Here is a 26632-nt window from a genome sequence, read left to right on the forward strand (position 1 = left end):
GCCGAACGGAAACTATAGTTGACTACGCAATTGTTCCGTTAAAAAAAAGGAAACTTTACAGAACGGAAACAAACCAAAGCAGAAGCATTACCATTAAAATCAATGGTAATGAAAACGGGAGCGATAGTTCCTGTTCGGCTTTCCGTTCATCGGTTCCCCTGATGGAATAGATATACGGAAACCCCAAACGGAACCCGACAGTGATGTGAACAGGCCCTAACATACTGTGTGTCTAAAACAGCACAATATATTAAGGGTTGGATTTACATAGACAGACTTACTTTCCAATGCAAAAATCACGAAATATAATATCTAGAATCTCCTCTGCGCTCACCCTGCCTGTGATAGCACCAAGTTGTCTATGTGCAATACGCAGCTCTTCAGCAGAAAGAACCAAGTCCTGCTGTCTGTGCACACCGTAGTGCCCTAGGGCATCTAGACATGCTGTAAGATGATGTCTGTGACGCGTCTGAGTAATCGAAGGGGCTCCCAGAAGAGGATCTCCACAACTAAAAAGAAATACAACATTTATTAAACAACAGTAAAGAACATTTCCTCTTAAAATAAATTATCCCTAATTTATCATCTTGATTATCTTGTACTTTTAGGTCCCCCGTATGCGCTGCAGATTTTGTTGCAGAAATTTTCGTGAAAATCAGTTCTATTCATCTGAATGGGGTGGTTTCAGCAGCAATAACATAATCTACAACAAGTGCAGGGGGCCTTCCTATTGAATTCAGCCATTTCTGAGTTATACTGGATTTTCCAAAATGGCAGCCATTACTCTGCCCAAATTGGTTAGCACCCAGTTTTCTAATAAGACCTATTGCCATACAAATTTGCATTGTTATGTAAGGTTGCATGCCTCCCTGATACTGCCCTACCCGTATAAATGTTACAGTAGTTTTGAAATTATGAGCTAGAAACGATGAGCAGAGTCATATATCCCTCTTACATAGAAAAATGTTGCAGTGTATGGCTGTCACTCATTTAAAAGTACGATTAATACCTTTTTTTTAAATAATATGCAACAGTATGTCATCAGTAAGAAATGCGGCAATCGATGAGAAATAGGTGCCTAAGCTGATTTGTATCTACCATAAGTATACAAAGATATTAAAATACAGAATGGCATATAGTTAGGGTTGCCACAGTATGGCTTAAAAAGCCAAAAGTAGGTTGAAAGCCTTTTCTGTGTGATTCTTGACAACCGAACGCGAACAAACAAGTGTCCAGAATTCAGTGGTACTATCCTAAAATGCCACACATCAGCCCTGCAATACTCCAGTGCTGATCTGACTGCAGAGATTGGCACAGGAAAGTGGCTGGCTACTCCAATTAGAGAGAGGTGCCAGGCCATGGAGGTATTATTATTTTATAGTCACTGCCAGGTGGCTGGCACTTTTTTATGGCTTATTTAGTGTGGTGGGTATAGTAGTGTTGGCAGCTGAAAACTAATGTTGGCCTACCCTACTATATGGACACTAGAGAGTGGCACATCAGCAAGGTGGAACAACTGTGTAGAATTGAAAGCTTCTTCAGGTCTGCAGGCTACATGAAAGAGTGGCTGTGTTTTCCAGAAGCAAGCTTTGCTGGCCTTCGTCTCTACAGGGACTGCAAAGACCACAGACCGGAAGAGGCGATATGGTAATGAGGATAATATTTATGGTTATTCAGTTTAGGAAAAATACGACTTAGGGGCGATCTTATTACTATGTACAAATATATAACTGGACAGTACAGAGATCTTTCTAATGATCTTTTTACACCTAGGCCTGTAAGAAGGACAAGGGGGCATACTCTACATCTAGAGGAGAAAAGGCTTCACCACCATCACAGACGGGGATTCTTTACTGTAAGAGCAGTGAGACTATGGAACGCTCTGCCACAGGATGTTGTGGTGGTTGATTCATTGAGCAAGTTCAAGAACGGTCTTGATGCCTTTCTTGAAGAATATAATATTAGAGATTATGAGTACTAGATTCTGGAGATGGGATGTTGATTTATTCTGATTGCCATACATGGAGTCAGGGAGGAATTTTTGCCCTAATGAGGCAATTCGCATCAACCTCATGGGGGCTTTGGGTTGAACTTGATGGACCTGTGCATTTTTTCAACCTTAACTATATAACTAGAAGTTAGAAATTGATGGGGAAATTTATGCCGCTGTATAAGAATTGTATAAAATCTTGGAGGCACTTTTTGGCACTGAAAAGCGCTAAGGGGGTATTTGAAGGCACTGTATGGCACCGTTTATATGGGCATTGTATGGCATTACCTATTTGGATGCTGTGTATATACACTATATACACATGGGCACTGTATGGCAATATCTATATGGGCACTGTGTGGCATTATCTAGGCGTTATATTATTATTTTACCTGGCACTGGTTATCCGGGAAGTATGTAGCACTGTCAGGCACTATTTGTTATCTGAGAACTGCACTATATGTGTAAATATATGTATTTTTTCTGAAAGGAATAGTCTGTAAAATTTCCCTATAGAAATCCTGTGCTTGTGAATGTGGTAGGTGTAACCCAGTAATGTACTGTGACATTAATGCAAAATAGTGCCACATCAATCTTGGAGAGTTGAGTAGACAAAAGGTCCAGTGTAGCGACTCGGTCCCCTTAAGCCAAGTGTCGTCAGTGTATTTGCAGGTGGTACAGCAATCCTGGAAATATGCAATGGCTCACTACACGCGCTGCTATCTGCTTCCTCATGGTATGACAATAGGGCCTGATTTATAACTTACAATGGATCCATTTGATCTATTTGTACATCCAGGTAAAATAAAACGAGTTATTAAATAGTATTTAAATCTGCAACTCACATGGCTTCCAAGTGGTCTTTGAGGGTTCTCAAGAAGGTACTGATTCCTTCTCCTGTGTGGCAAGACATAAGGCATACTGTCGGAGGTCCAAATTCCTGGCACAGCTTCTCTAAGTTAACAACACTCTCTTGGCTCAGCAGGTCTACTTTGTTAAGTGCCACTATAACATTCTTGGGTTCATGTTCTTGCAAACTGGAGTAGAGGTTCTGCAGGTGGGCTAGCAGTGTTTCCTGAGATAGTAAATCATCACTGACATCTATTACTGCTACGAGAATGTCTGCTTCCTCAACCCTGAGAAATCAAAGTATGCATTAGATAATGAAGGACCCTGCTTAGCAAATAAAATACAGCTCTACATAGGTAGACCTGATCTTTATGAAATGGGGAGCACCTCTTGAATGTTCACTTATTCCCAGGTCAGTACTGTAACTAACATTTTAATTTACATTTGATTATAATCATGAAATGTTTTTTGATAAATGTGGCTTTTCCCAAGATCATTTTGGGGTAGCAGTGTTCTAGGGGAGTAGTTGTCAAACCATTTGTATACACCCAGTTTGAGAGGGCATCAGAATCAATATCCCGAAGTAACCACACTACGCAAGGATTATTAGTAGTCTCAGTAATCCACAGTAATATATTCCTGTCTCGTAGTAGTAGAAATACAAGATTTGGAACAAAGCATCTGTCTGAGGTGGAGGTAGTTTTCCTATGCTTAGGCATAAAAGCCAAGCCAGCACTACGTCTTCAACATAACTTGTAAATAAATTGTCTGAAAATCACAAAGTACAAAGGATGCATCTGTGCGGCTCTGCGCAGGATCTTCGTCTCTGCCAGGCACTTAGCAGGAACCTATTTCTTAGCAGTAAGTGACTTTTTGGCAGAAAGCAAAGGGTGAAGAACAGTTCCATCAAGTTGTTTGCCTTTGTGACGTTCATCCCCCTACAGGAAGTTTAGAAGGGTGAAAGTAGATGTAAACCAAACCTGCGATACAATACCTAGAGACATGGAAAGTGCAAAGAGAGCTTATAAAGCTTTAATACTCTACGTAACATGAATTGTCAGATACAAAGTCTTATTAGATAACATTTCTTATACATTTCTATTTGAATACTATACATAGTTCTTTTATTTTTTAACTATAACATTTCAAAGGCGTATTCCCACAATAGACATTTATCACCTATCCAAAGGATAGGTGATAAATGTGTAATCACTGAGGGCCCCACTCATGGGACCCCCACAATCTCTAGAAAGGGGATCCCGAGGGTCCAGTTTCTTTTCACTGCACCCACTGCAGTGCTGGGCTCAACTGTCTCCATAGAGTTTAGAACGGCGCCATGCATCCTCATCCACCACTCTATTCAAAGTTCTGATCACTGCGGTCATGGAGTGAGGAGGGACGTGGGCCCCCGTTCTAGTGATCAGTGGAGGTCCCAGCGCTGGGGCCCCCAGTGAACAGACAGGTAATAAATGTCTATTGTGGGAATACCCAATGCTTCCTTTTTAGGTTACGATTTTAGATTGTTATTTGAGATAAAAATTAATCTTAGATGATCTATGAACTAATCACCTCGCCTTGGCCCGTCTCACACCTTCCCTCTCTATAGGATCCTCAGAATCCCGCAGGCCTGCTGTATCACTGAGGATAATAGGATATCCTCCAATATTCAGGGTTGCCTCAACCACATCTCGAGTTGTGCCAGGAATGGAGGAAACAATGGCCGTTGGTTTCTGGCCTAAAGTCAATTTTTAAATATACAAAGAAAACCTATGAACACTTAGTAGTGAAATAGTAAAGAGGTTAAAAATATTAGTTTAAAAATATGCATTAAAACAAACAAGACAAAAATTATGTCTCACTTGCCTATTACAATCATTATACAGGTTGTTTGTCTGGAAAATAAGACCGTTTAAGGGCCGTTCACATGAACGTGAATAACGTCCGTGTGCTGCGCATGGAAATCACGCACAGAACACGGACCCATTGATTTTAATGTGGTCGTTCACACACACGTGAGTTTTCACTCAGCGAGAGTCCGCTGTGTGAAACTCACTGCATGTCCTATATTGGTGCGTTTTCACGCACCTACGCACCCATTGAAGTCTACGGGTGTGTGAAAACCACGCACTGCACATGCGTGTGCGATGCGTGATTTGCGCATCAATTCGATTTAAAAAAAAAAAAAAAAAAGAATAACGTGCTTGAATAACGAATTGATGGTAAAGATGGGCTTAGAGCGGACATCACTACTTTAATAAAACTGCAAATTATCTGCATCCTGAGAGGTTATGCCCTATACAAACTCGTGTTAAAAGACACTTCTAGTGTCAGTGAGGCCAAGATGCAGATTTTACCATTGTACCACGGTGCAGTTCTGCATCACTAAGGAAGCATTTGGTAAGAAGGTACACCTAAACATTTAGTTGGAGTTACCAATCACAATTTTGAACAATATAGTTTGATCTATCATATAAACTTTTACATAGAATTAAACTGTAGACACAACTAATAGATTGCTGAATTGGTATTCTAATGGATGATAGTAACTAGAATCCGCCGGCCTCCTGACCAATGCCCTAGTGGTAAACATGTGGTTATACAACTCTTTACACACTTCAAACATGCTTACAGTATTGAAAACATGTATATCCTATTTCATATTTAACTTTATATTGATGACCAATAGTGTGGTGTCCACAGGACCAATGGAGTATAAAGTTATATGAATAACCAGTCTGAATCAAAATTCCAAAATATACATCAATTTTAAATTATAATTTTCCTACTATTTACAAATGCAAACCACTGGGATTTTTAGACCATCATATTCCAAATCACTATTATATGGGACCTTTAACAACAACAATGAAAGAAAAATATGTGAACTGAAATAATCTCCTGCCAAATCTTGTAGTTTACACATATTTTTCATCTCTCTGATACTTGACCTTTTTACCTGTAAGAAATAGGAGGGGAGGCTGAACCTATTAGTTATTCTCAATAGTTCTAAAAGGGTCACATCCTTAAATGCAGAATACATATTTACACAATGGGAGACACTTCAAGGGAAGGAAACAGAACCTAGACTGTAACTGACGCTGCTTGTGACTGTTTAACCTTTCTTTAAGGAAATTTACTGGTCATTAAGCATGGGTGTAGTTCTTCTTTAAAATGTACAATTCTCTTAATACCAAAAGCAAATGGTCAAACAAGAAGTATTAAAAACACATGGGGAGATTTACTTACATCTGCCCTTATATAAGAGATAAATATAGATCACTCCTGCGCAATGAGATTATTTCAAGAAGATATTTTTATTTTCGTGGCTGCTGATTGGCTGCTCATAGTTCCTCTTAGTGGAGTAGGGGGCAGTGCAGGACCACAGAGGCGACAAATGTATTACTGCTACACTGTGTTTATGTCTATCATTACTATATGGTTGGCGCAATTTTGTGTGTAATTCTATGTGGTGGGCACAGCAATATTCAATTGTTGGAATTCTGATTTATCCTATAAATATCTGCAGGATTGGTTTTGGGGTAACAAAGGGTAGGGTTTAAGAAGAATTCTTACAACGAGTTGTTGGGGAGAGCTGATAAGGCAGCATACCTCCCAACTTTCAAGTATCGCAAATAGGGACAACTAATTTCCTGTTAAGCCTCTAACCCCGCCCATACACACCCAGTTCGGCCCACACAGTATCATGCTCCCATAGTGCCTCCCCAGAGTATAATGCCCCCATAAAACCCCACACACAGTATAATGCCCCTATAGCTGCCCCCCACACAGTATAATACCCCATAGTGCCTCCCACAGTATAATGCCAAATAGCTTCCCCCACACAGTATAATGCCCCATAGCTTCCCTCATACAGTATAATGCCCCCATACAGTATGTCCAGTATAATGCCCCCATACAGTATGTCCAGTATAATGTCCCCTTAGCTACCATCATAAACTATAATGCCCCATAGATACCCCCATATTACCAATGCCCCCAAAGCTGCACCATACTGTATAATGCTCCCTTATCTTCCCCCCATACATATAATGCTACCTTCGCATCCACCATACAGTATAATGCGCCCTTAGCTGCCCCTATACAGGATCAAAACTTCTGACATGTCACAACATGTCAAAAGTTCTATGGATTGACAGTTAGGCTAAGTTCAAATCTCGTTTTGTGCACACATTTGTGGTATACGACGATGTATACATTTTTAAAGTTACAAAGACATATGCATTTGTAACATACGCGTGCGTTTTTTTGTAGTAGACTACGCTTTTCAGGACATGGAAAAAACAAGGATAGAATTTAAGCACACAAAACGTATGCACAAACTACACCATTAAGGCATCCGTCCTGACCATTGAAATCAATGTACAAGCTGTGGTGCACATTTTGACACTGTTTCTTCATGTCAAAAGGTGCACGTCAGACATACAGTAATAATGAGATGTGTACTTAGCCTTCCTCTAAAGCAACTATAGTCTGACTCTACAGTTATAAGCTAAAAATACTGGAACCCAGCGTGGTCTTCTGCTGCTGAAGACTAACCACTTCAAGGTTCAAAATCCACAAATTAACAAGACATTTTTGCCCACAGATTTGACGCTACTGGAAATAGTTTTGTACAATTACTACAACTCCCAGCATGTGTTGACAACCTGAGAGCCAGAGGCTGCAGAACCCTGCTCTAGAGACCATTGTGTGTGAAAATATCAGTAATTTGGTAGTCTCCAAGATACTCAAAATGAGTTGCATTTTTCTGTGTGGTGCAGAGAGATATCCGGCATCACAACTGAGGCATTGGATGCCAAACTGCTCCTTAAGGAAAGCATGGGATCAGTTCTGGCATCAGTTTCCCTCTGGCGTTTCTGTACCATGCCGGCCATATTGGAAGGGGGCCTACGATGAATCTCTGTTAAGTATTCAGTAATAGCTACTGAATGTAAAAGAGAACAAGGCAAGATAAAAACAATATGTTACATGCAATATAGAACATTAGTCCTTTAATGACTACCCACTGTCTTTTGACGGCAAACGGTGCGGGTCCTCAGTCTACAGCGACGTCTTTTGGTGTTGCTGTAGAAGTAGATAATGAGCGCTCCAGTGAGCTACTGTTCTTAGAGATGATTCCTGAGAAAAGCCGGGATTGGAGGAACCTCCGATCCGGGCCGTTTAACTCCTTGATCCTTAACTGCATCATGATCAAAGGGGACTTACCCCTTCAATCATGTTACCAGGATTCCAAGTGACACAATCGGAGACTGGTGGAACCCTCTGCAGTCATTCCTGGGACCTAGACAGGACCCCCGGGGATATCTGTTCAGTAAGCCAAATTATATAAAGTTACACAGTCATTTATATTGTACCCTGAAACTGCGCTAACAAAAATAAAATTTCTCCCGCATAAAACAAAGCCTCATACAGCCACGTCAATTAAATAATAGAAAAGTTATGGTTGCTGAAATGTGGAGAGGCAAGAAATGAAAAATTGTGACTGGTGACCTCTCAGGCCTTCTCATTAAGGGGTTAAGGAGGTTTTGTTGAGAAGGGAGTAATTGCTTCAAAAATCTGGCAGCAATACCACCTTGTGGACAAGTGTATAATTACACCTGACAGGTCCCCTGGTGAATTAGCTTGAGAGTGAGCTTGTGCAACAGAATGAGACGGATTACATCCGTATGATTTTGTGGTCAATTAAACACGTCTGCATATATTAAACTGTACATACAAATTATACATCTTACCTTATTACAGCCGTACAGTTAATGTATGCAGCTTTTGCTTTGGAATGTTATTAAAAGGGAATATCTCGTGTATTTAGATTTACTAATCAAAATTCTAATCGAACCCAAATTCTGGCGTACATATTGTGCATCACATCCAGCTATCACATGAAGCTGGATCTGCACTTAATATTAGAGTAGCTACTTTCACTAAACTGTTCTTCCCTGCTCGTATTAAAATAAACTTTATTTAACTGTTTTTTATTTTTTTAGAAAGCCCCCCTTGGGTGCTTGAACCAGCGATACTAATGTATTGCAGTATATAGAGAGTTTGACAGTCTCCTATTAAGCCCTGCCAGAGATGGCAGACCTGAGGGCCTTCATTAGCCCCCCAGGCTGGCATGACGACATCGGCATCCCCTGCGATCGTGTCGCGGGTGGGGTAATGGCACTGTGGTGGGGGCTGCTCCCCTCATTCTAACGTTTTAAAAGTCGCGGTCGCGATTGACCGTGGCATATAAGGGGTTAAAAGGATGGAATTAAAGTGATCTTTGATTCCGCTCATTGCAGTGAGGTGTGAGCTGTATTACACAGCTAACACCTGCTAAGTATGGAGCGCGCCCAGCCAATGAGCTCACGCCATACTTACCCTTAAAGGCTGCCATGTACATGGTATGTCGTTAAGGGTTTAAGAAGTGTGTCCCAATACCTTTGTGCATATAGTGTATAGTGACTAAAGTGAGGGGAAAAACAAAAATAAAACAAGGACAACATAGAACAGAACACAAACAACTGGAATTTTGTTGAAATTACTATTGGTATATGCCAGTGGAGCATAGGAATTTTAATTCCCCTGGGGGATCCAATGTGTGTCCCAAACAGCCTCAAATAAATCAACTCTTTTACTTGACAAAGCAGTAAGATATTCCATTCTACATCCGTCCTTAATCCTGGAATACAGTTGCTGCCTAAAATTCCGGGCATCACGCCGCAGTTAGTATATGAAGGAGCAACCTGGCAGCTGTACATCGCAACCGAGATGGAGGAACATTAGGGAGATAATACAAAGGATTCAAAAGGGACCATAAGGTTCAGAACATTGAATACGAGTCTTTACTTCAGACCAGAAAATCTGGATTTGAGAAAAGACAAAAAAAAGATCTAGTCAAGTTACTTTACATCCCACATCTCCAGCATAAAATGTGATATTCTTGGGTTAAATTCATGTAAAAGTGATGAGGTATGGTACCAAAACATCAATAGCTTGTACGGACTTTATAAATTGAACAGACAGATGTCTTGGCCGTCTTTCTCCAGATCAATTGCCAAGTCTCTGGAGGTAGGGGAGCTCGGAAGAAGTCTTCCCATTTGTCCATAATGGAATGTCTAGCGAGCCAGTCTGGGTAAGAATTCATAAGTATCCTATAAATGTTCTATATTAAGCCCATAGTGGAGGTTCCCAATCTACACAATTTCTCAAAACTAGTAGGGGTAGATACTTAGTAGTATTCAGTACCAAACAGTGTTTGTTTAAAGCAGGGGTCTCAAACTCGGCCGGGTAAGTGGGCCACATATAGAAAAAATGGGAAGTTGACGGGCCGCATTACTTTCAAATTTGATACAATACAAAATTATTGTTAATCAATTAGTTATTTGATCTACTATAATAATACCACATTACTATAATAATAATACTACATTACTATAATAATACCACTAGGTTTAAAATTTGAGAGAATTCTCCACGTGCTTATTTCAACAATCCAGTTTTCCAGTTTAAGTGTCGCTAAATGCAGTCCAGCAGCTCAGTTAGCAGTGTTTGGCAGACACACGTCAAGATTGGGCAGTCCCTTTTTAGATTGTGGCACAGTGCCCTCTGTAGATAATGCCACAGTGCCCTCTGTAGATAATGCCACAGTGCCCTCTGTAGATAATGCCACAGTGCCCTCTATAGATACTGCAAGTGTCCTCTGCTGATGCTGCCACAGTGCCCTCTGCGGATGCTGCCACAGTGCCCTCTGCGGATGCTGCCACAGTGCCCTCTGCGGATGCTGCCACAGTGCCCTCTGTAGATGCTGCCAGAGCCCTCTGTAGATGCTGCCACAGTGCCATCTGTAGATGCTGCCACAGTGCCCTCCGTAGATGCTTCCACAGTGCCCTCCGTAGATGCTTCCACAGGGCCCTCCGTAGATACTTCCACAGTGAACTCCGTAGATGGTGTCACGGTGCCCACCGTAGATGGTGCCACAGTGCCCTCCGCAGATGCTGCCACAGTGCCCTCCGCAGATGCTGCCACAGTGCCCTCCGTAGATGCTGCCACAGTGCCCTCCATAGATGCTTCCACAGTGAACTCCGTAGATGGTGCCACAGTGCCCTCCGTAGATGCTGCCACAGTGCCCTCCGTAGGTGCTGCCACAGTGCCCTACGCAGATGCTGCCACAGTGCCCTCTGCACATAATGCCACACACACCCCAAGTAGATAGCTTCATTGGGGCTCCCTCTAGGAGTGGAATCCCCAGCCAGAGCATTGCCGACGCCGAGCCTTAAGGGCTCATTCAGATGAGCGTAAAACTCGTCCGTGTGCTGTGCGTCAAAATCACGCACAGAACACTGACCCATTGATTTCACTGGGGCCATTCACACATGGAGGAGTTTTCACGCAGCGTGTGTCTGTTGTGTGAAACTCACTGCATGTCCTATATTGGTGCGTTTTCACACACCTATACGCCCATTGAAGTCAATGGGTGCGTCAAAATCACGCACAGCACACGGATTCACAAAATGTGCTTCGCGAGTGCGTGAAAAACGCATGCCACTCGCAAAGCACACTAATGAATAACGTAATACACATGGACCAGATTCCCGCGCATTTTTCACTCGCGTGAATCTGATACGCTCGTGTGAATGTAGCCTAAATGGATGGATAACTGGATAAAGCCGGATTGCAGCTCCCATTGGCTCTATACAAAAAATAAATGAGGACAGGGGCAGCTCTGGCGAGTAACATTCCTGATCTGAATAGCGCGGGACAAGGCATGAAGAAATTTCATAGTGGCCGAGAGGTGCGACCTTGATTAAGGATCCAGTAAAGCCATATTTTTTAAAGCCTCACACATAAATGACCAACCTAAGCGGTCAAACGCTTTCTCCGTGTACAGACTCAGAAGAGCTTCCTTATCACATTTATTGATACCTTCTGTGAGATCATTTGTTGTCATATCGCATTCCTGTCTGCAAGGGACAAAGCCCACTTGGTCTTTATGACTAAGGTGAGGTAGCCATAAGTCCATATGATTGGCTAAGATTTTGGTGAAGATCTTTAGGTCCGAGTTGAGGAAGCAATTGGCCTATAGTTAGCACAATTTATATGGTCCTTACCAGATTTAGAAATAAGAATACTCTAAGAATGCAGTATTGAGGGAAGAATCAGAGTATCAGCTAGAAACGTGATATAAAGGGCAATAAGATGTGTGAGGGCTAAAAGTTTGGTAGTATACGTAAGTAAGGCCACCCAGGAATGATGAGCGCCTGTTCGGTAACTGCTTTAAAGGACCAGTGTCACGAAAAAAATATTTTTTAGATCAATTTGCTTTTAGTGTTGTATTAAAAAAAATGTATTTATTTGTGTGTTTGTTTTTTTTTTTTCCACTTTTTCTTCCCTATGGGGGCTGCCATTTTTTTTCCATCTCTGTATGTGTCGATTAACGACACATACAGACATGGAATACGGCACATACAGTCCCATAGTGAATGCGAACGGGGCCCGTTCCATCCACTATGCTGTACGCCGTCCAAATTGAACTGTGCGACGTCCGGCGCCATTTTCTTGTGGACCGGAAGTCACGGCCGGACAGTAAGATTACTACTTCCGGTCGCGGCTTCCGGACTTGTGCACTTGGAGCGGAGGTAGCAGACGGAGCGGACGGACCGGAGGCGGCAGGAGCAGGTAAGTTAGGTCTCTGTATGTACGTGTTTTACTGTGTGTTTACTACTGTATGTTAACCTACTACACTGTGTGTTAGCTCAAAAAATGGCGACACACAGTGTAGGAGGTTTGACCGTTCAATCCCCTTGTTTCTCCCAGCACTAGCCAGGATAAAGGAGGGGGGATTCTGAGAGCTCACTAGAGCGAGTGAGTTTTCTCAAATTTTGCAGCATAAAGCAATGTGGTTGCTTTACCACATGCAATGCTGCAATTTTGGGAATTGTGCCATCTAGTGACTAGCGCTGGGAAATATTATAAATTAGAATCTAATTTATAATATTTCCTGACTCGTGAAAAAATTAAAAAAATTAGAACAATGTTTAATCACCTATACACTAATTGTTTAACTAAAAAAAAGCAAAAAAAATTTCTAGCGACACATTCCCTTTAAGCCCTTAATGACCAGGCAATTTTAGGTCTTTAAGACCGAGCTATTTTTTATGTTTCTCCATCGTCTCATTCAAAAAGCTATAACTTTTTTTATTTTTGCGTCGACATAGCTGTGTAATGTCTTGTTTTTTTGCGTGACAAGTTGTTTTTTCAATAGCACCATTTTAGGGTACATATAATTTATTGATTAACTTTTATTAACTTTTTTGGGGGGGGATACAAAAAAACCAGCGATGATCACACTTTTTTTGCGTCCTAAATTTACGCTGTTTACCGTGTGGTATAAATAACACAATAACTTTATTCAGCGGGTTGTTACGATTGCAACGATACCAAATTTATATATATTTTGTATGTTTTACTACTTTTACACAGTAAAAACACTTTTTTTTTCAAAATTATTTGTTTTTGTGTCTCCATATTTGAAGAGCCATAACTTTTTTATTTTGCCGCGGTTGCAGTTGTATGAGGGCTTTTTTTTTGCGGGACGACTTGTAGTTTTTATTGGTACCATTTTGGAGAAAATGCGACTTTTTGATCACTTTTTATCAAATCTTTTTTAAGGCAGGATTCACAGAAAACAGCAATTTTTGCATTGTTTTTTTATTTCATTTTTTACAGCGTTCACCGTGCGTGTTCAATAATGTAATAACTTTATAGTCGGGGTCGTTACGAACGCGGTGATACCAAATATGTGTAACTTTTTTTAGTATTTTGTAATAATAAAGCATTTTGTAAGGGGAAAAAGTAGGCTTTTCATTTATTTATTTTTTCTTAACTTTATTAAACTTTTTTTTTACTTTTTTACTAGTCCCACTAGGGGGCTTTACTATGCGATCGTCCGATCGCTTTTATAATACACTGCAATACTTCTGTATTGCAGTGTATTACTTGCGAGTCCATGTAAAACGGACAGGCATCTGCTAGGACATGCCTCTGGCATGGCCTAGCAGGCATAACTAGTGGCAGACCTGAGGGCCATTATTAGACCCCCCTGGCTGCCATAGAAGACACCAGCACTCTGAGATCACATGCAGGATGCTGGTGGGGTGAGAGAGGAAGCTCCCTCCCTCTCTCTCTCTCTCCAAAACCACTCAGATACAGCGCTCGCTATTGAGCGCCGCATCTGAGGGGTTAAACTGGTGAAATTGATACGGATATCGATCTCGCCCGTTCGAGCAGCAGGGCTGCTCCCAGCCCTCAGCTACCGAAGGTAGCTGAGAGCAGGGAGATTTAACGGCTCCCTGCTCTGTTTATTTATTCCGATGCAGCACCGTGAAAAGGCGTATGCATCGGAATAAAGCCTATTAGTAGCCGCCGTGAAAAGGCGTATTGGCGGTCACTAATGGGTTAAAACTTCCTCCACGTTGTCCCTTTATTAAGATAGGCAACAGCTTCAGAAGAGAGGACGGGAAGTGCACAAGAGGTTGAACATCTCTTTATCAAATCAGAAAAAGAAGTATTCACGGAACATCTCTAAAATAATATTAGGGTAATGATTGTGACCCCGTCTCTGCATCTACGTATATGAGGAGTTTGTTGCTCAGCGCATTCTCTGAGCTGTTTCGTAAGGAATGTGTGAACTTTATAACCTATCTCATAATACCGCTGCCTGGAGGACAATAGCCGTTTATCAACTCTGTGCAGCTTGTATGTGATGTAATGGTTACTACATAGTTCTTGTTTTCTGCTGTATAATAGGTCTCTGAAACAGCATTATTCATTGTTACTACACCTACTGCTAGAAAGTCTACAGTACATTCAGGGCCGATTCCAGCTTTTCTGCTGCCTGAGGCAAAAATTGAAATGGCGCCCCCAGATTTTAATTGACATCCCCTGGCTGTTCTACATCACTAGCAGCCTCCTCCAACTCCTGCAGATGCGCTGTTGCCTTGTACTACGATGATAAAATTCTCATGGTGCCACACACTGTACCCCTAAATATAATAGTTCCATACACGGCACCTCTAATTATAATAGCACCATACATGTGTCCCTGATTATAACAGCACCATACACTGTGTCCCCTACACACACAGTGCTCCCTGTAGATAGTGCCCCCATAGAGCCCCCTGTAGAAAGTACCCCCATAGAGCCCCCTGTAGATAGCTCCCCACATATAGCGCCCCCTGCATATAGTTCCCCACATATAGCGCCCCCTGCAGTGTCCCACATATAGCTCCCTTGTAAATAGTGACCCACATATAGCCTCCCCTGTAGATTGTGCCCCACATATAGCCTCCCCAGTAGATTGTATCCCACATAAAGCTCCACCTGTATATAGTGCCCCACATATAGCCCCTCGTAGACAGTGTCCCACATATTGCCTCCCCTGTAGATTGTGCCCCACATATAGCTCCCCCTGTATATAGTGCCCCACATACAGCCCCCTGTAGACAGTGTCCCACATATAGCCTCCCCTGTAACTTGTGTCCCACATATAGCCCCCATCTAGATAATGCCACTCACAATTAATAAACTTTACATACCTTGATCCCGTTCCCGCACCATCCTGTGTCAATGCAGGCTTGCTCTCTTTTGAGCAGGTCTGCTGGGGTTGAACGATGGCGTTGATTGGCAGGGGAGAATGGCTTGCCCCGCCAATCAGCGCCTTTACACGTGCTTGTTTACACTAGGTTAAACTTTTTTTTTTCTTAGTACTGGTTCCAGAGCCATCCACGCCCCCCTGTGCAAATTCTGCAATTAGATCCCTTATGTCTATAGTGCTATATGATTCAATTCATTCATTTTGTACCTACTGTATGTCATTGTGTTACCTGACTGTATTCCAATTATATCCCATGTACGCTATTTAATTTTGAAAATGCAGCATTTCTGCTGTTACCATTTATATGCTCATAAAAATTAGAATTTAAAGGGAATGCAATATCAAAGTATGACATATTATTTAAATCATGTTTTTATTTTCATTTTTTCACACTGGTCACTAGAGCAGTCACACACAGCTGATATTCCCTACTCTCTGTAGCTCACTTGTAAGCTTTGCTGTATATACTGGTACAGAATGAAGAAAGTCATCTCATTATCATTAGGGGGTGGGCAAGTTCGCTTTATTGCACTACTTGAAGCCTAGATAAGGTAGGATAGTAATACTAAGGGTATGTGCACACAACCTCTTTTCAGACGTAATGGAGGCGTTTTACGCCTCGAATTACACCTGAAAAGACGGCTCCAATACGTTGGCAAACATCTGCCCATTGCTTGCAATGGGTCTTACAACGTTCTGTGCAGATGAGCTGTCACTTTACACGTCGCTGTCAAAATACGGCGCGTAAAATGACGGCTTGTCAAAAGAAGTGCAGGACACTTCTTGGGAAGTTTTTGGAGCTGGTTTCTCATAGACTCTATTGAAAACAGCTCCAAAAACGGCCGTAAAAAACGCTGCGAAAGCCCCACGAAAAACGCGATTTGCTCAAAAAAAGTCTGAAAATCAGGAGCTGTTTTCCATTGAAAATAGCTCCTTATTTTCAGATGTATTTTGTTAATCGTGTGAACATACCCTAACACTATATACACAGAGAAGGCTCTGTATGCATCTTCAATGGTCTCTATGCATTAGTCCCTGGAGACTGTAAAACTCTATGAGATTTCTCAGTCTATTGACTCCAGAGGCGTAGCTGGCAGGGGGATGGTGGCCCAGGGCCCAGTGAGATGGTGGGGCCCAGGGGTGGGATGTGACGGTCCCCCAGCTGTGGCATGTTTCGGTCTCAACAGTATCTGCGTCCTCAGTAGATAGATATAGTTGAAACCAAAGCTGGAGCAGGAAACCGTCAGGTCCTTGCTCCAGCATTCACTGTGTAACGCCATCCGTGAGCGGCTTAGAAGACAGGCGCGATGCAGTGACGTCATTGCACCTGTCTGCGTTGAGCCACACAGCACAGACCAAAAGAGCAGAGGGATTTCCTCCACTTGTCATGGGAACGGGGTTAGGCGAGTAATTATTTTTCTTGGGCACTGTAGGAGCATTTTACTGGCTGTGGGGGCATTATACTGTGTGAGGGCAGCTACGGGGTTTTATACTATGTAGGGGCAGTTATGAGGCATTATACTGTTTGGGGGCAGCTAAGAGGCATTATAATGTGTGGGGAGCACTATGGGGCATTATATTGTGTTGGGCCGCTATAGGGGCATTATACTGTGTGGGGGCAGATATAGGGGCATTATACGGTCTGGGGGCACCTATGGGGCATTATACGGTCTGGGGGCACCTATGGGGCATTATACTTTGTGGAGAGGCACTATAGGGGTATTATACGGTGTGTGGAGAGGAACAATAGGGACATTATACTGTGTGTGGAGAGACACTATAGGGGCATTATACTGTGTGTGGGCCACTGAGGGGGCATTATACTGTGAACGGAAGTTACGTAAAAAGCATAGAAGTTACGGAAACAAATTAGCTTTTTATGCTACACTCTTTCTGTAATACGTATTCACTTGTATGAAAGTTTACAGAAACAAAGTGTCACAGAAAACGACACGGTTTACTTAAGCCTGACCCCGCCCGATGCGCCTCTGCAGTTGTAAACATGCGTTGGGTGCCCACTGGGTAGGGGCCCACTCAGATGTGTTCGCCCCCAATCTGCTAAACCCCTAGCTACGCCTCTGATTGACTCCAATTCATTTCAGCAGCCATAATAGCACACACCCTAGTGTACTGTTTATACAAAAAGTACAGAAAGGCAGGGTGTGTGAGTGTCCAATCTGACCGCCCCCCAGGGTTGGTTTTATAAATATAAAGTAAATTGCTTCAACAGTTTTGAAAAAAAATGGCCAAGCACATTATTTTTGTCTATATACTTTAATCTAATTAATGAAACTAAAATGAGATACATGACACATTTCCTTTAAAAAAAAAAAAACAAAAAAAAAAACATATACCATCCAAGCCCTATGTAGAAGATCTGGTTCGCGATTAGTCTAGCAATTCTTTATATGGGTGTTTCCAGAGATCTAATCATTATGTTTAAAAAAAGGACTTCAGCTCTTCTGACGTGTCTGGTTTGGTAAACCAAATCCACTTTACTATAATATCACTGCCTCCTCTGTATTGACATGGGATCACAAGAGTTATTGCCAGGGTGCCCAGGCAAAGTATAGTGTGCATTTCTCCATAAAATTTAATTTCAGAAGCATTATTTCTTAGAACTGCATTAGGCTGTCGCTTTGTTATCCTCCAAGACAGAATCAGAGTGTGTAGGGAGGTGCCCTATTGACACAGTGAATGATAACACTCAGTTATCAGCATTTCCAGGAAGAGGAACACAGTTGTTAGAAAAGATGCTCCGGAACGGTTACAAATATACACTAAGCCCTTATTCACACGACAGGGTTCCCCGGCCGGGTGACGGCCGTTCATAAATCGGCCATCACCCGGCTGCATTAGGAACAATAGACCGCTAATGGGGCTATTCACATGACCGATTTTTTGACGGCCCAGAAAACCTGGCCGTCAAAAATTGGGACATGCCCTATTTTCGGCCGTTTACCCGGCCGCCCGGCTCCCGGAGAAGTCTATGGGGCCGGGTAATACACGACCATCACCGGAATGTGTCCCGAGTGACGGCCATGTATTCCGTCGCTCGGGCGCTCTCTCTCCTCCTCCTCCTCACAGTGCAGAGTGCATGTGAGGAGGAGGAGGAGGGTCTTTTTTTGCTCCCTGTAGGAGTCGGAATCCCCAATCCCCGGCCGGGGATTGGGGATTCCGCTACAGGAGAAGTGACTACACTGTCCATATATGGACACAGCGATGTCACTCACTTCTGCAGCGGAATCCCCGACTCTATGGCCGGGGATTCCGCTACAGGAGAAGTGAGTGACTACACTGTCCATATATGGACACAGCGATGTCACTCACTTCTGCAGCGGAATCCCCGACTCTATGGCCGGGGATTCCGCTACAGGAGAAGTGAGTGACTACACTGTCCATATATGGACATTGAAGTCAGTGACTTCTCCTGGAATGTGGGGGGGGGATGGGTGCAACCTACAGGGGGCTGTGTGGCATCACCTACAGGGGACTTGGTGGCATCACCTACAGGGGGCTGGGTGGCATCACCTACAGGGGGCTGGGTGGCATCACCTACAGGGTGCTGGGTGGCATTACCAACAGGGAGCTGGGTGGCATTACCTACAAGGGGCAGGGTGGCATTACCTACAAGGGGCAGGGTGGCATTACCTGCAGTGGGCTGGGTGGCATTACCTACAGGGAGGTGGGTGGCATTACCTACAAGGGGCAGGGTGGCATTACCTACAAGGGGCAGGGTGGCATTACCTGCAGGGGGCTGGGTGGCATTACCAACAGGGAGCTGGGTGGCATTACCTACAAGGGGCAGTGTGGCATTATCTACAAGGGGCAGGGTGGCATTACCTATAGGGGGCTGATTGGCATTACCTGCAGGGGGCTGGGTGGCATTACCAACAGGGAGCTGGGTGGCATTACCTACAAGGGGCAGGGTGGCATTACCTACAAGGGGCAGGGTGGCATTACCTACAAGGGGCAGGGTGGCATTACCTGCAGGGGGCTGGGTGGCATTACCTGCAGGGGGCTGGGTGGCATTACCTGCAGGGGGCTGGGTGGCATTACCTGCAGGGAGCTGGGTGGCATTACCTGCAGGGTGCTGGGTGGCATTACCTGCAGGGGGCTGGGTGGCATTACCTGCAGGGGGCTGGGTGGCATTACCTGCAGGGGGCTGTGTGGCATTACCTGCAGGGGGCTGTGTGGCATTATCTACAAAGGGCTGTGTGGCATTATCTACAAAGGGCTGTGTGTGGCAACAAATTTAAATGAAATTCATCCGATTTTAAAACGGACAGGGAAAAAAACGGATGCAAAGCGGGTCAAAATCGGCCGTTAAAAACGGCAACACGGCCCGGAACGGATGTAAACCGGACGGGAAAAACGGCCGATTTTATCGGCCGACACTTGGACCCTGTTGTGTGAGTGAGGCGTAAGGGTATGTTCACATGTTGAAGTTATTGCTGCGATATGACCGAACCGTGTGAATGTACCCTGAATCAGACATGTCAGGAGAGCCGACAGGCTCTCTTTTAATAGAAATGTGCTATGTATGAAAAAAGGCTTTTACGAATCACATGCTTTAAAATACTTTGCGCCGGGCACGCTGTCAATAACTCCTTCTCTCCCGCATCAAGTCAGAGAAGTATAATATACAGGAAGTATTAATTATAAAACTTAGCTTTTATTAAGCTTGAATAAAATATGGAACATCAAATATTCTGTAATGAAAAGATTACTGACATACAAACATATAGACATGGAGAAGGTAGTGGTATATATCACTGGGCTTTGTGGACAGCATTAAAGGGCCAGCGCGCGCACAAATGATTTCGTCATCATCTTCATCTGCCCTTATTTCCTGGTCTATAAGAAGGCCCCAGGCCTTCTGATCCTTGCCTGAGCATTGTTAGTCTATCCCAGTCTGTCTCGCAATGGTCCCTTAAGTGTCTCCCGTTCCAGCTGTTACCCGTGCCCTGTTACCGTTCCTGTATTCTGTATTGTTCCTGTGCCTACCAGCGTTGGAGTAGTGTCGTCTGCCACGTCCAGTGTCTTCTGCCACGTCCAGTGTCTTCTGCCACGTACAGTGTCGACTGCCACGTACATTTTAAGAACTGGAAGCTGAATGACAACCTCCTAAACGACACAGTCTGTATGACCGCAATGAAGAACTCCATTCAGTCCTTCATTCTTAATCATACAGCTGACACAACAGCCTTACCACTGCAGTGGGAGGCGTTGAAATGTGTGTTAAGAGGAGTTCTCATTCAACATGGGTCACGCCTGAAAAGGAAGAAAGGAGCCCAAATGACCAAATTATTAGATAAGATTAACGTCCTTGAGACCCAACATAAATGCACGCAACTCCTCACTACACTATCAGAACTCGGCCTCGCTAGGAACCAACTCAGGGAACTGCTCGACCAATCCTACACGAGGTATAGAGACAGGAATCGGAAGTACTTTTATGAACTCGCTGACAAGTGTGGACGACCTCTCGCAAGGGCGCTGCATCCCAGATCACAGGCTGCATATATCCCTAAATTACACACAGCATCAGGGCAGGTGGTTTCTGATCTCAAGTACATCACTATGGGTTTCCAACAATACTATTCTTCCCTATACAACATTAAGGGTAGCTTACATGACATTCCGGTGGAAACACTACAGTCCAAAATAGACGAGTACTTGAACGAGACTCCAGTCCCTACTCTTTCCCAGGCAGACTCTGACATGTTAGAGTCTGATTTCACGGAGGACGAAGTGCTGCAAGCTTTTAAGGACTCTCCATTGGGAAAGAGTCCGGGACCTGACGGTTTCAATAACAAATTTGACAAAACATTCCAGGAGCTTCTAATTCCTTTTTTAACAAGGGTTTTCAACTCCATCACTCCAACATGCGGCTTCGCCCAACAGTCGCTTGAGGCACACATCACATTACTACCAAAACCGGGGAAGGACCCTACGTCGTGCCCTAACTTCCGCCCGATTTCACTGATCAACGTTGATGTCAAATTATTTGCAAAGATCATCGCATCACGCATGTCTCCTATCTTACCGTCTCTCTAATGATGATCAGGTGGGATTCGTCAAGGGACGAGAGGCAAGAGACAATACAAATAAGACCATCCTTCTCATGTCTTATGCACAACGACAACGGATCCCTACATGCTTGCTCTCTGTGGACGCCGAAAAGGCGTTTGACAGGGTAAGTTGGCAATTCCTTGGGAGGGCATTGTCACAAATTGGTTTGGGCAACAATATGCTTGGAAAAATAATGTCTGTATACACAAAACCTACAGCCAGGGTGCGCGTGAATGGGCTATTATCAGATCCACTGCACATTTGAAATGGTACCAGACAGGGATGCCCGTTATCCCCTATCTTATACGTTCTCACCATGAAACATTTGGCTAGTGCATTGCGGAAAAACTCATCCATAAAAGGAATAAACGTGAGATCAATGCATACCAAACTTGCTTTATATGCAGATGACCTCCTCTTGTATGTAACTGAACCTATTGTGACTTTGCCATCCATCCTTAAGGAATTTGAACGTTTTAGTCAACTCAGCAATTTCAAAGTTAACTACTCTAAAACTGAAGCTTTAAATGTCTCCCTCAGCAGTGAGTCGGTTGAACACTTAAAACAAAATTTCCCATTCAAATGGCAGCAAGAATCTCTAAAGTATCTGGGAATCAATATCCCAACGGATTTGACAGAGTTGTTCCGTCTGAACTACACCTCTTTATTGCATCGCACAATGAAAGACGTGGAGCAGTACTCTTCGGCTCGCCTTTCTTGGTTTGGCCAAATCAATGCGGTAAAAATTGACATTTTACCTAGATTTTTATATCTATTTCAGACGGTCCCGATTCTGGCAACTCAACCCTACTTCCGTCAGTTACAGAGAAGCATAAATAAATTTATTTGGGGATCTAAAAAACCCTGAATAAGCCTGAAAGTGCTCTGTAAACCAAAATCTGAGGGAGGGGCGGGGCTACCAGATTTTAAAAAAATACCACTCTGCAGCATTGTTGATGAGAATCGCTGACTGGTTTAGGTCATATACCCACAAACAATGGGTCCGTTTGGAATTTGAAATTTCCCCTTTACGACTAACATCTCTCCCATGGACGGCCAAACAGCTCAGAAATACCTCTATGCTACCATCGTTAACACAAAATTTTTTAGTGGCTTGGGACAGGGAAGCAGCGGCTCTTAACCGAACTCATTGTCCTGGTCCTTTCACTCCCTTATTTGACAATCCAGACTTCACACCGGCAGTGGGAGTCGAGGAATTTCTTTCTTGGAAGAAGCAGGACAATGTCAGACTAGCTTCCACACTCACTGACACTCATGAGCTCCCCACTTTACTGTCCTTGAGGGAATCGTGCCCTCACAAAAGACTATCTTGGTTGGAGTACCTACAGCTTAGGGCATACATTTCCTCTTTTCCAGACAATGAGGCTATCACCTTAGACAAAACAGCACTGGAAGTTTTCCTACTGATACCCTCCATGCCGACCAAACTGTTATCAACAATGCACGTCTTTCTACGTAACTGCTCTGAGCTGTCTCAACTTAGATATGTACAGGCGTGGGAGCGTGAACTGGGGTTTCACATATACCAATTCTCACCCGTTGGTATAGATAGCCGGTTTTGTTACATAAAGCTTTTCCCTCCGTGTCTGACCAATGTTGGCGCTGCCTTTCCGCTTTGGGAACCATGTTGCACATATGGTGGGAATGTCCCATATTATCTCCATTTTGGACTAACATATTCGAACTACATAATGTGCTGTTTGATTCCCAAACTCCTATTGAACCTGCCATTGGACTACTGTCCCTTTTGCCAGGCAACGTCACAGCTTTGAAAAAAGGTGTTTTCAGACACTTTCTCACTGCAGCTAGGTGCGTGATTCCTAGACATTGGAAATCCACGAGATGTCCCTCTCTTCGTGAATGGGTTACCGAGTTAACTCATATCATGAGAATGGAAGGCCTCCTGGCAGGGGACAATGGCAAACGAGACAGATTCATGGCTACATGGAGGAGCTGGATTCTGTTTGCAGAAAGTGAAGCCCTTCCTCGTTGGCTGGAAGAACACACCTAAATCTCCTTGGGCGTTTGTACGTCTTGCTTAGAGGCCACCCCTCTCCACTATACACTTTGCCTTTCCCGCGGTCCTTCCTTCTTCTTCCGTTCTCTTTGTTTTTCTTTTCTTCCCCCCCCCCTGTCTCTTACTTTTATTTTATTTTTTTGCACTATATTACATAATACATCAAATTGATTATATTGTACTAATTCTTCTGTACTTATTTGTTCCTTATTGAATGGTTCTTACGAAAGGTACACTTCTTGATGCCAATAATGTATATGCTCTTTATGTATAACATTTGCATTGTATGAAAAAAATTAATGTAAAGTGGTTCAGTTGAACTGCCACTCGTTCAAATGCATTGAAGTTGTTATTTGTTTGTATTGAAAATTTAATAAACTTTGATAAAGAAAAAAAAAGTGTCGACTGCCACGTCAAGTGTCATCTGCCACGTCAAGTGTCCTCCGCTTCATATCGGATACTGCCCGCCACGTCTGGTGCCACCTGCCGCACCAGCCTCCATCCGTGCTGAAGCCACAGCCACCCTCCGGACTATTTCAGGTACCCAAGCATTACTGTCTGCCATTGACTTTCGCATAGACTGTGACCTGGTCAGCTGCCTCCCCGCTACGGCGGAGCGGCCTAGTGGGTCCACATACCCTGTGTCCGTGACACTCTTGTAGTACTACTGTGCATGAACTAAGTCCTAGGCATGCATTCAGATCTGATAGACTATCTCAAAGCCAGATACCTAATCTACCTAAATAAATTTTTGAGTGCAGTGAGCATCTCCACCTCCTACGCATTTCACCCTATTCTGGGTTCGTCAGGGAGACGTCAGGAGTATATGTAACCTGACTCATTGGTGTTTGGCAGTGAGTGCTTCATTTCCGCGTCTTTTTGTGTATCAGTAGGCCCCTCCCTTTCCAGAGGTTGGCCGTCCGATGGCCAATCACTAAGAGGTTTACTTACTTTCTTACCCTATATTATTCACAGCCTCTCATTGGACCGTTTACATTTCCGTCATCCTGGGATGTTTATGCATCATCCCTATTGGTCTAAAGATCTGTCAATTTCTATGCCGATTCTGAGTATTCGTTCCCATGTAGTGTATTGTCCCATTAAGTTAGATCATCAAATCTTAGACATATATCTAGGAACTATAGTAATATCTCATATGTCCTTATGAATTCTCATCTGTGGAGCGCATATATTTGACTACTGATGATTTTTATTGACAGTATTGATGATGATGATGATGATGATGACTAATTGCCATCTTAGCTCAATACTTCCCAATGAAGATTAAAATAGGTTTAAGAAGACTAATTATAGATGAAAACACGATATTGTTCTATTGATTCTCTTCAAGCAAACATTGGTCATAAGTACATAGTAAACCCCACAATGCTCCTATATACATTACAGCTCAAGGAGAATATATATTATCCTTGTCATAGCCCCATGTATATTATCTCATCAGTGGAACAATTATAGAAAACACCTAATAATTTTTGACAATGTCATTGATGGCGATAACTAACTGAACACATGCTGATATAGATTTAATAATATGAAGTCAATATACCTTATTGTGGACAAGGATATAATAACATCAACATCCTACAGAGATATTATAGATACAACCGATCTAGGAGATACCTGAAGACTTTTAATAATAGCTTCGACGATGATATCTAACTGAATACATTCTGATATATATTATATAGGGTGGAGTGAAAGAGTCTTATTGTAGACAAGAATATAATATCATCCTATAGTAATATTGATCATCGGGATGTAAACAAAATCTAAGAGACTTGTATTAACACAGCATCTCTAAATTGGTCACAACCAATAAGATCTTCTCTAGGTAATTTATAATCCTATACAGTATACATTACCCTTTAGTGGCTCTATAGGAAACATGCAAAGTTTACATGGTCATTGATACCATCTGGGGTGACTGATCTCATTTTATATATTCATCGTGACTCAGTTTGGAGCAGCAGTTTATCCCATTCTCCCCCTCTTGGGCTAGGCTCGACTTGCTGAATCTCTTGAAATTTAATGGACTTGGGGTCACCCCCATGTATCTGCCGTACATGTCGTGATACTGTGGTATCCCTTCTGTTTAGGATGTCATTGTAGTGGTCTCTGATACGCCTTCTAAACTCTCTTTTGGTTTTATCTATATAGTCCTTGGGGCATGTGCATTTTGCCAAATATATCACCCCCCTGGACTTACAATTGATAAAGTCTTTATTGGGGTATTCTCTACCCGTCCTCGCGCTAGTGAACGTCTTGGAAACCACAATAGACTCACATTCAAGGCAGTTCCCACATCTGTAGGTCCCCAGGGGTTTCCTATTTAGCCAGCATTTTTCAAGAGGTTCTTCAACAAAATGGCTATGTACCAGTTTATCCTTGAGACTTTTGTTTCATCTGAATGTTATCTGTGGTCGCTCTCTAAGACTAAGTTTGAGTTCTTCATCCTCCATCAGAATGCCCCAGTGCCTATTGATTATGTCCTGTACTTGTGTATGGGACTCATCATAGGTCCCTATGATGCGTATGGTGCTCCCTTTCGTATCTACCTTATTTTTAGGTTTCAGGAAGTCACTTCTCTTCTGTATCACTGCATTGTTAAATGATTCCCTCAGGATTTTATCCGGGTATCCCCTTTGTCTGAATCTATATCTCATATCTCTCGCCTGTACAAGGAAGGATTTCATATTTGAACAATTCCTTCTGAGGCAGAGGTATTGATGTCCACAAAGCCCGGTGATATATACCACTACCTTCTCGATATCTATATGTTTGTATGTCAGTATTCTTTTTTATTACAGAATATGTGATGTTCCATATTTTTTAAGTTTTATAATTAATACTTATGTGGATTTGGTTTACTGAATACCCCAAGGAGACAGTGTCTAATACAGGTTTCGTAGGATGGACCTAGGGCACGTAGAGAACATTTTCAGAGTGTTGCCCTTATTAGAGCGGTCACCACACAATACTTTTTTCCTGGTACCTGAACGGATTG

The 26632-nt window shown here is 43.0% G+C and overlaps 1 protein-coding gene across 3 annotated transcripts in view; it reads right to left on the reverse strand.

Moving 5' to 3' along the window:
- Window positions 1-261: 261 nt before the first annotated feature.
- The window catches only part of GTPBP3 (GTP binding protein 3, mitochondrial), a 133448-nt gene continuing 107077 nt past the window's right edge, over window positions 262-26632 (reverse strand). For all 3 annotated transcript variants that reach the window (XM_075825511.1, XM_075825509.1, XM_075825510.1), the window contains exons 8-10: window positions 4409-4574; window positions 2836-3126; window positions 262-509 (exon numbers count right to left, since the gene is read on the reverse strand). In XM_075825511.1, coding sequence (XP_075681626.1) covers window positions 278-509; window positions 2836-3126; window positions 4409-4574 — 689 coding nt within the window. In that variant the 3' untranslated portion in view covers window positions 262-277. The remainder of the gene's footprint in view (window positions 510-2835; window positions 3127-4408; window positions 4575-26632) is intronic.

The sequence above is a fragment of the Rhinoderma darwinii genome, chromosome 1 (assembly GCF_050947455.1).
Source record: "Rhinoderma darwinii isolate aRhiDar2 chromosome 1, aRhiDar2.hap1, whole genome shotgun sequence".
Classification (NCBI taxonomy): domain Eukaryota; kingdom Metazoa; phylum Chordata; class Amphibia; order Anura; family Rhinodermatidae; genus Rhinoderma; species Rhinoderma darwinii.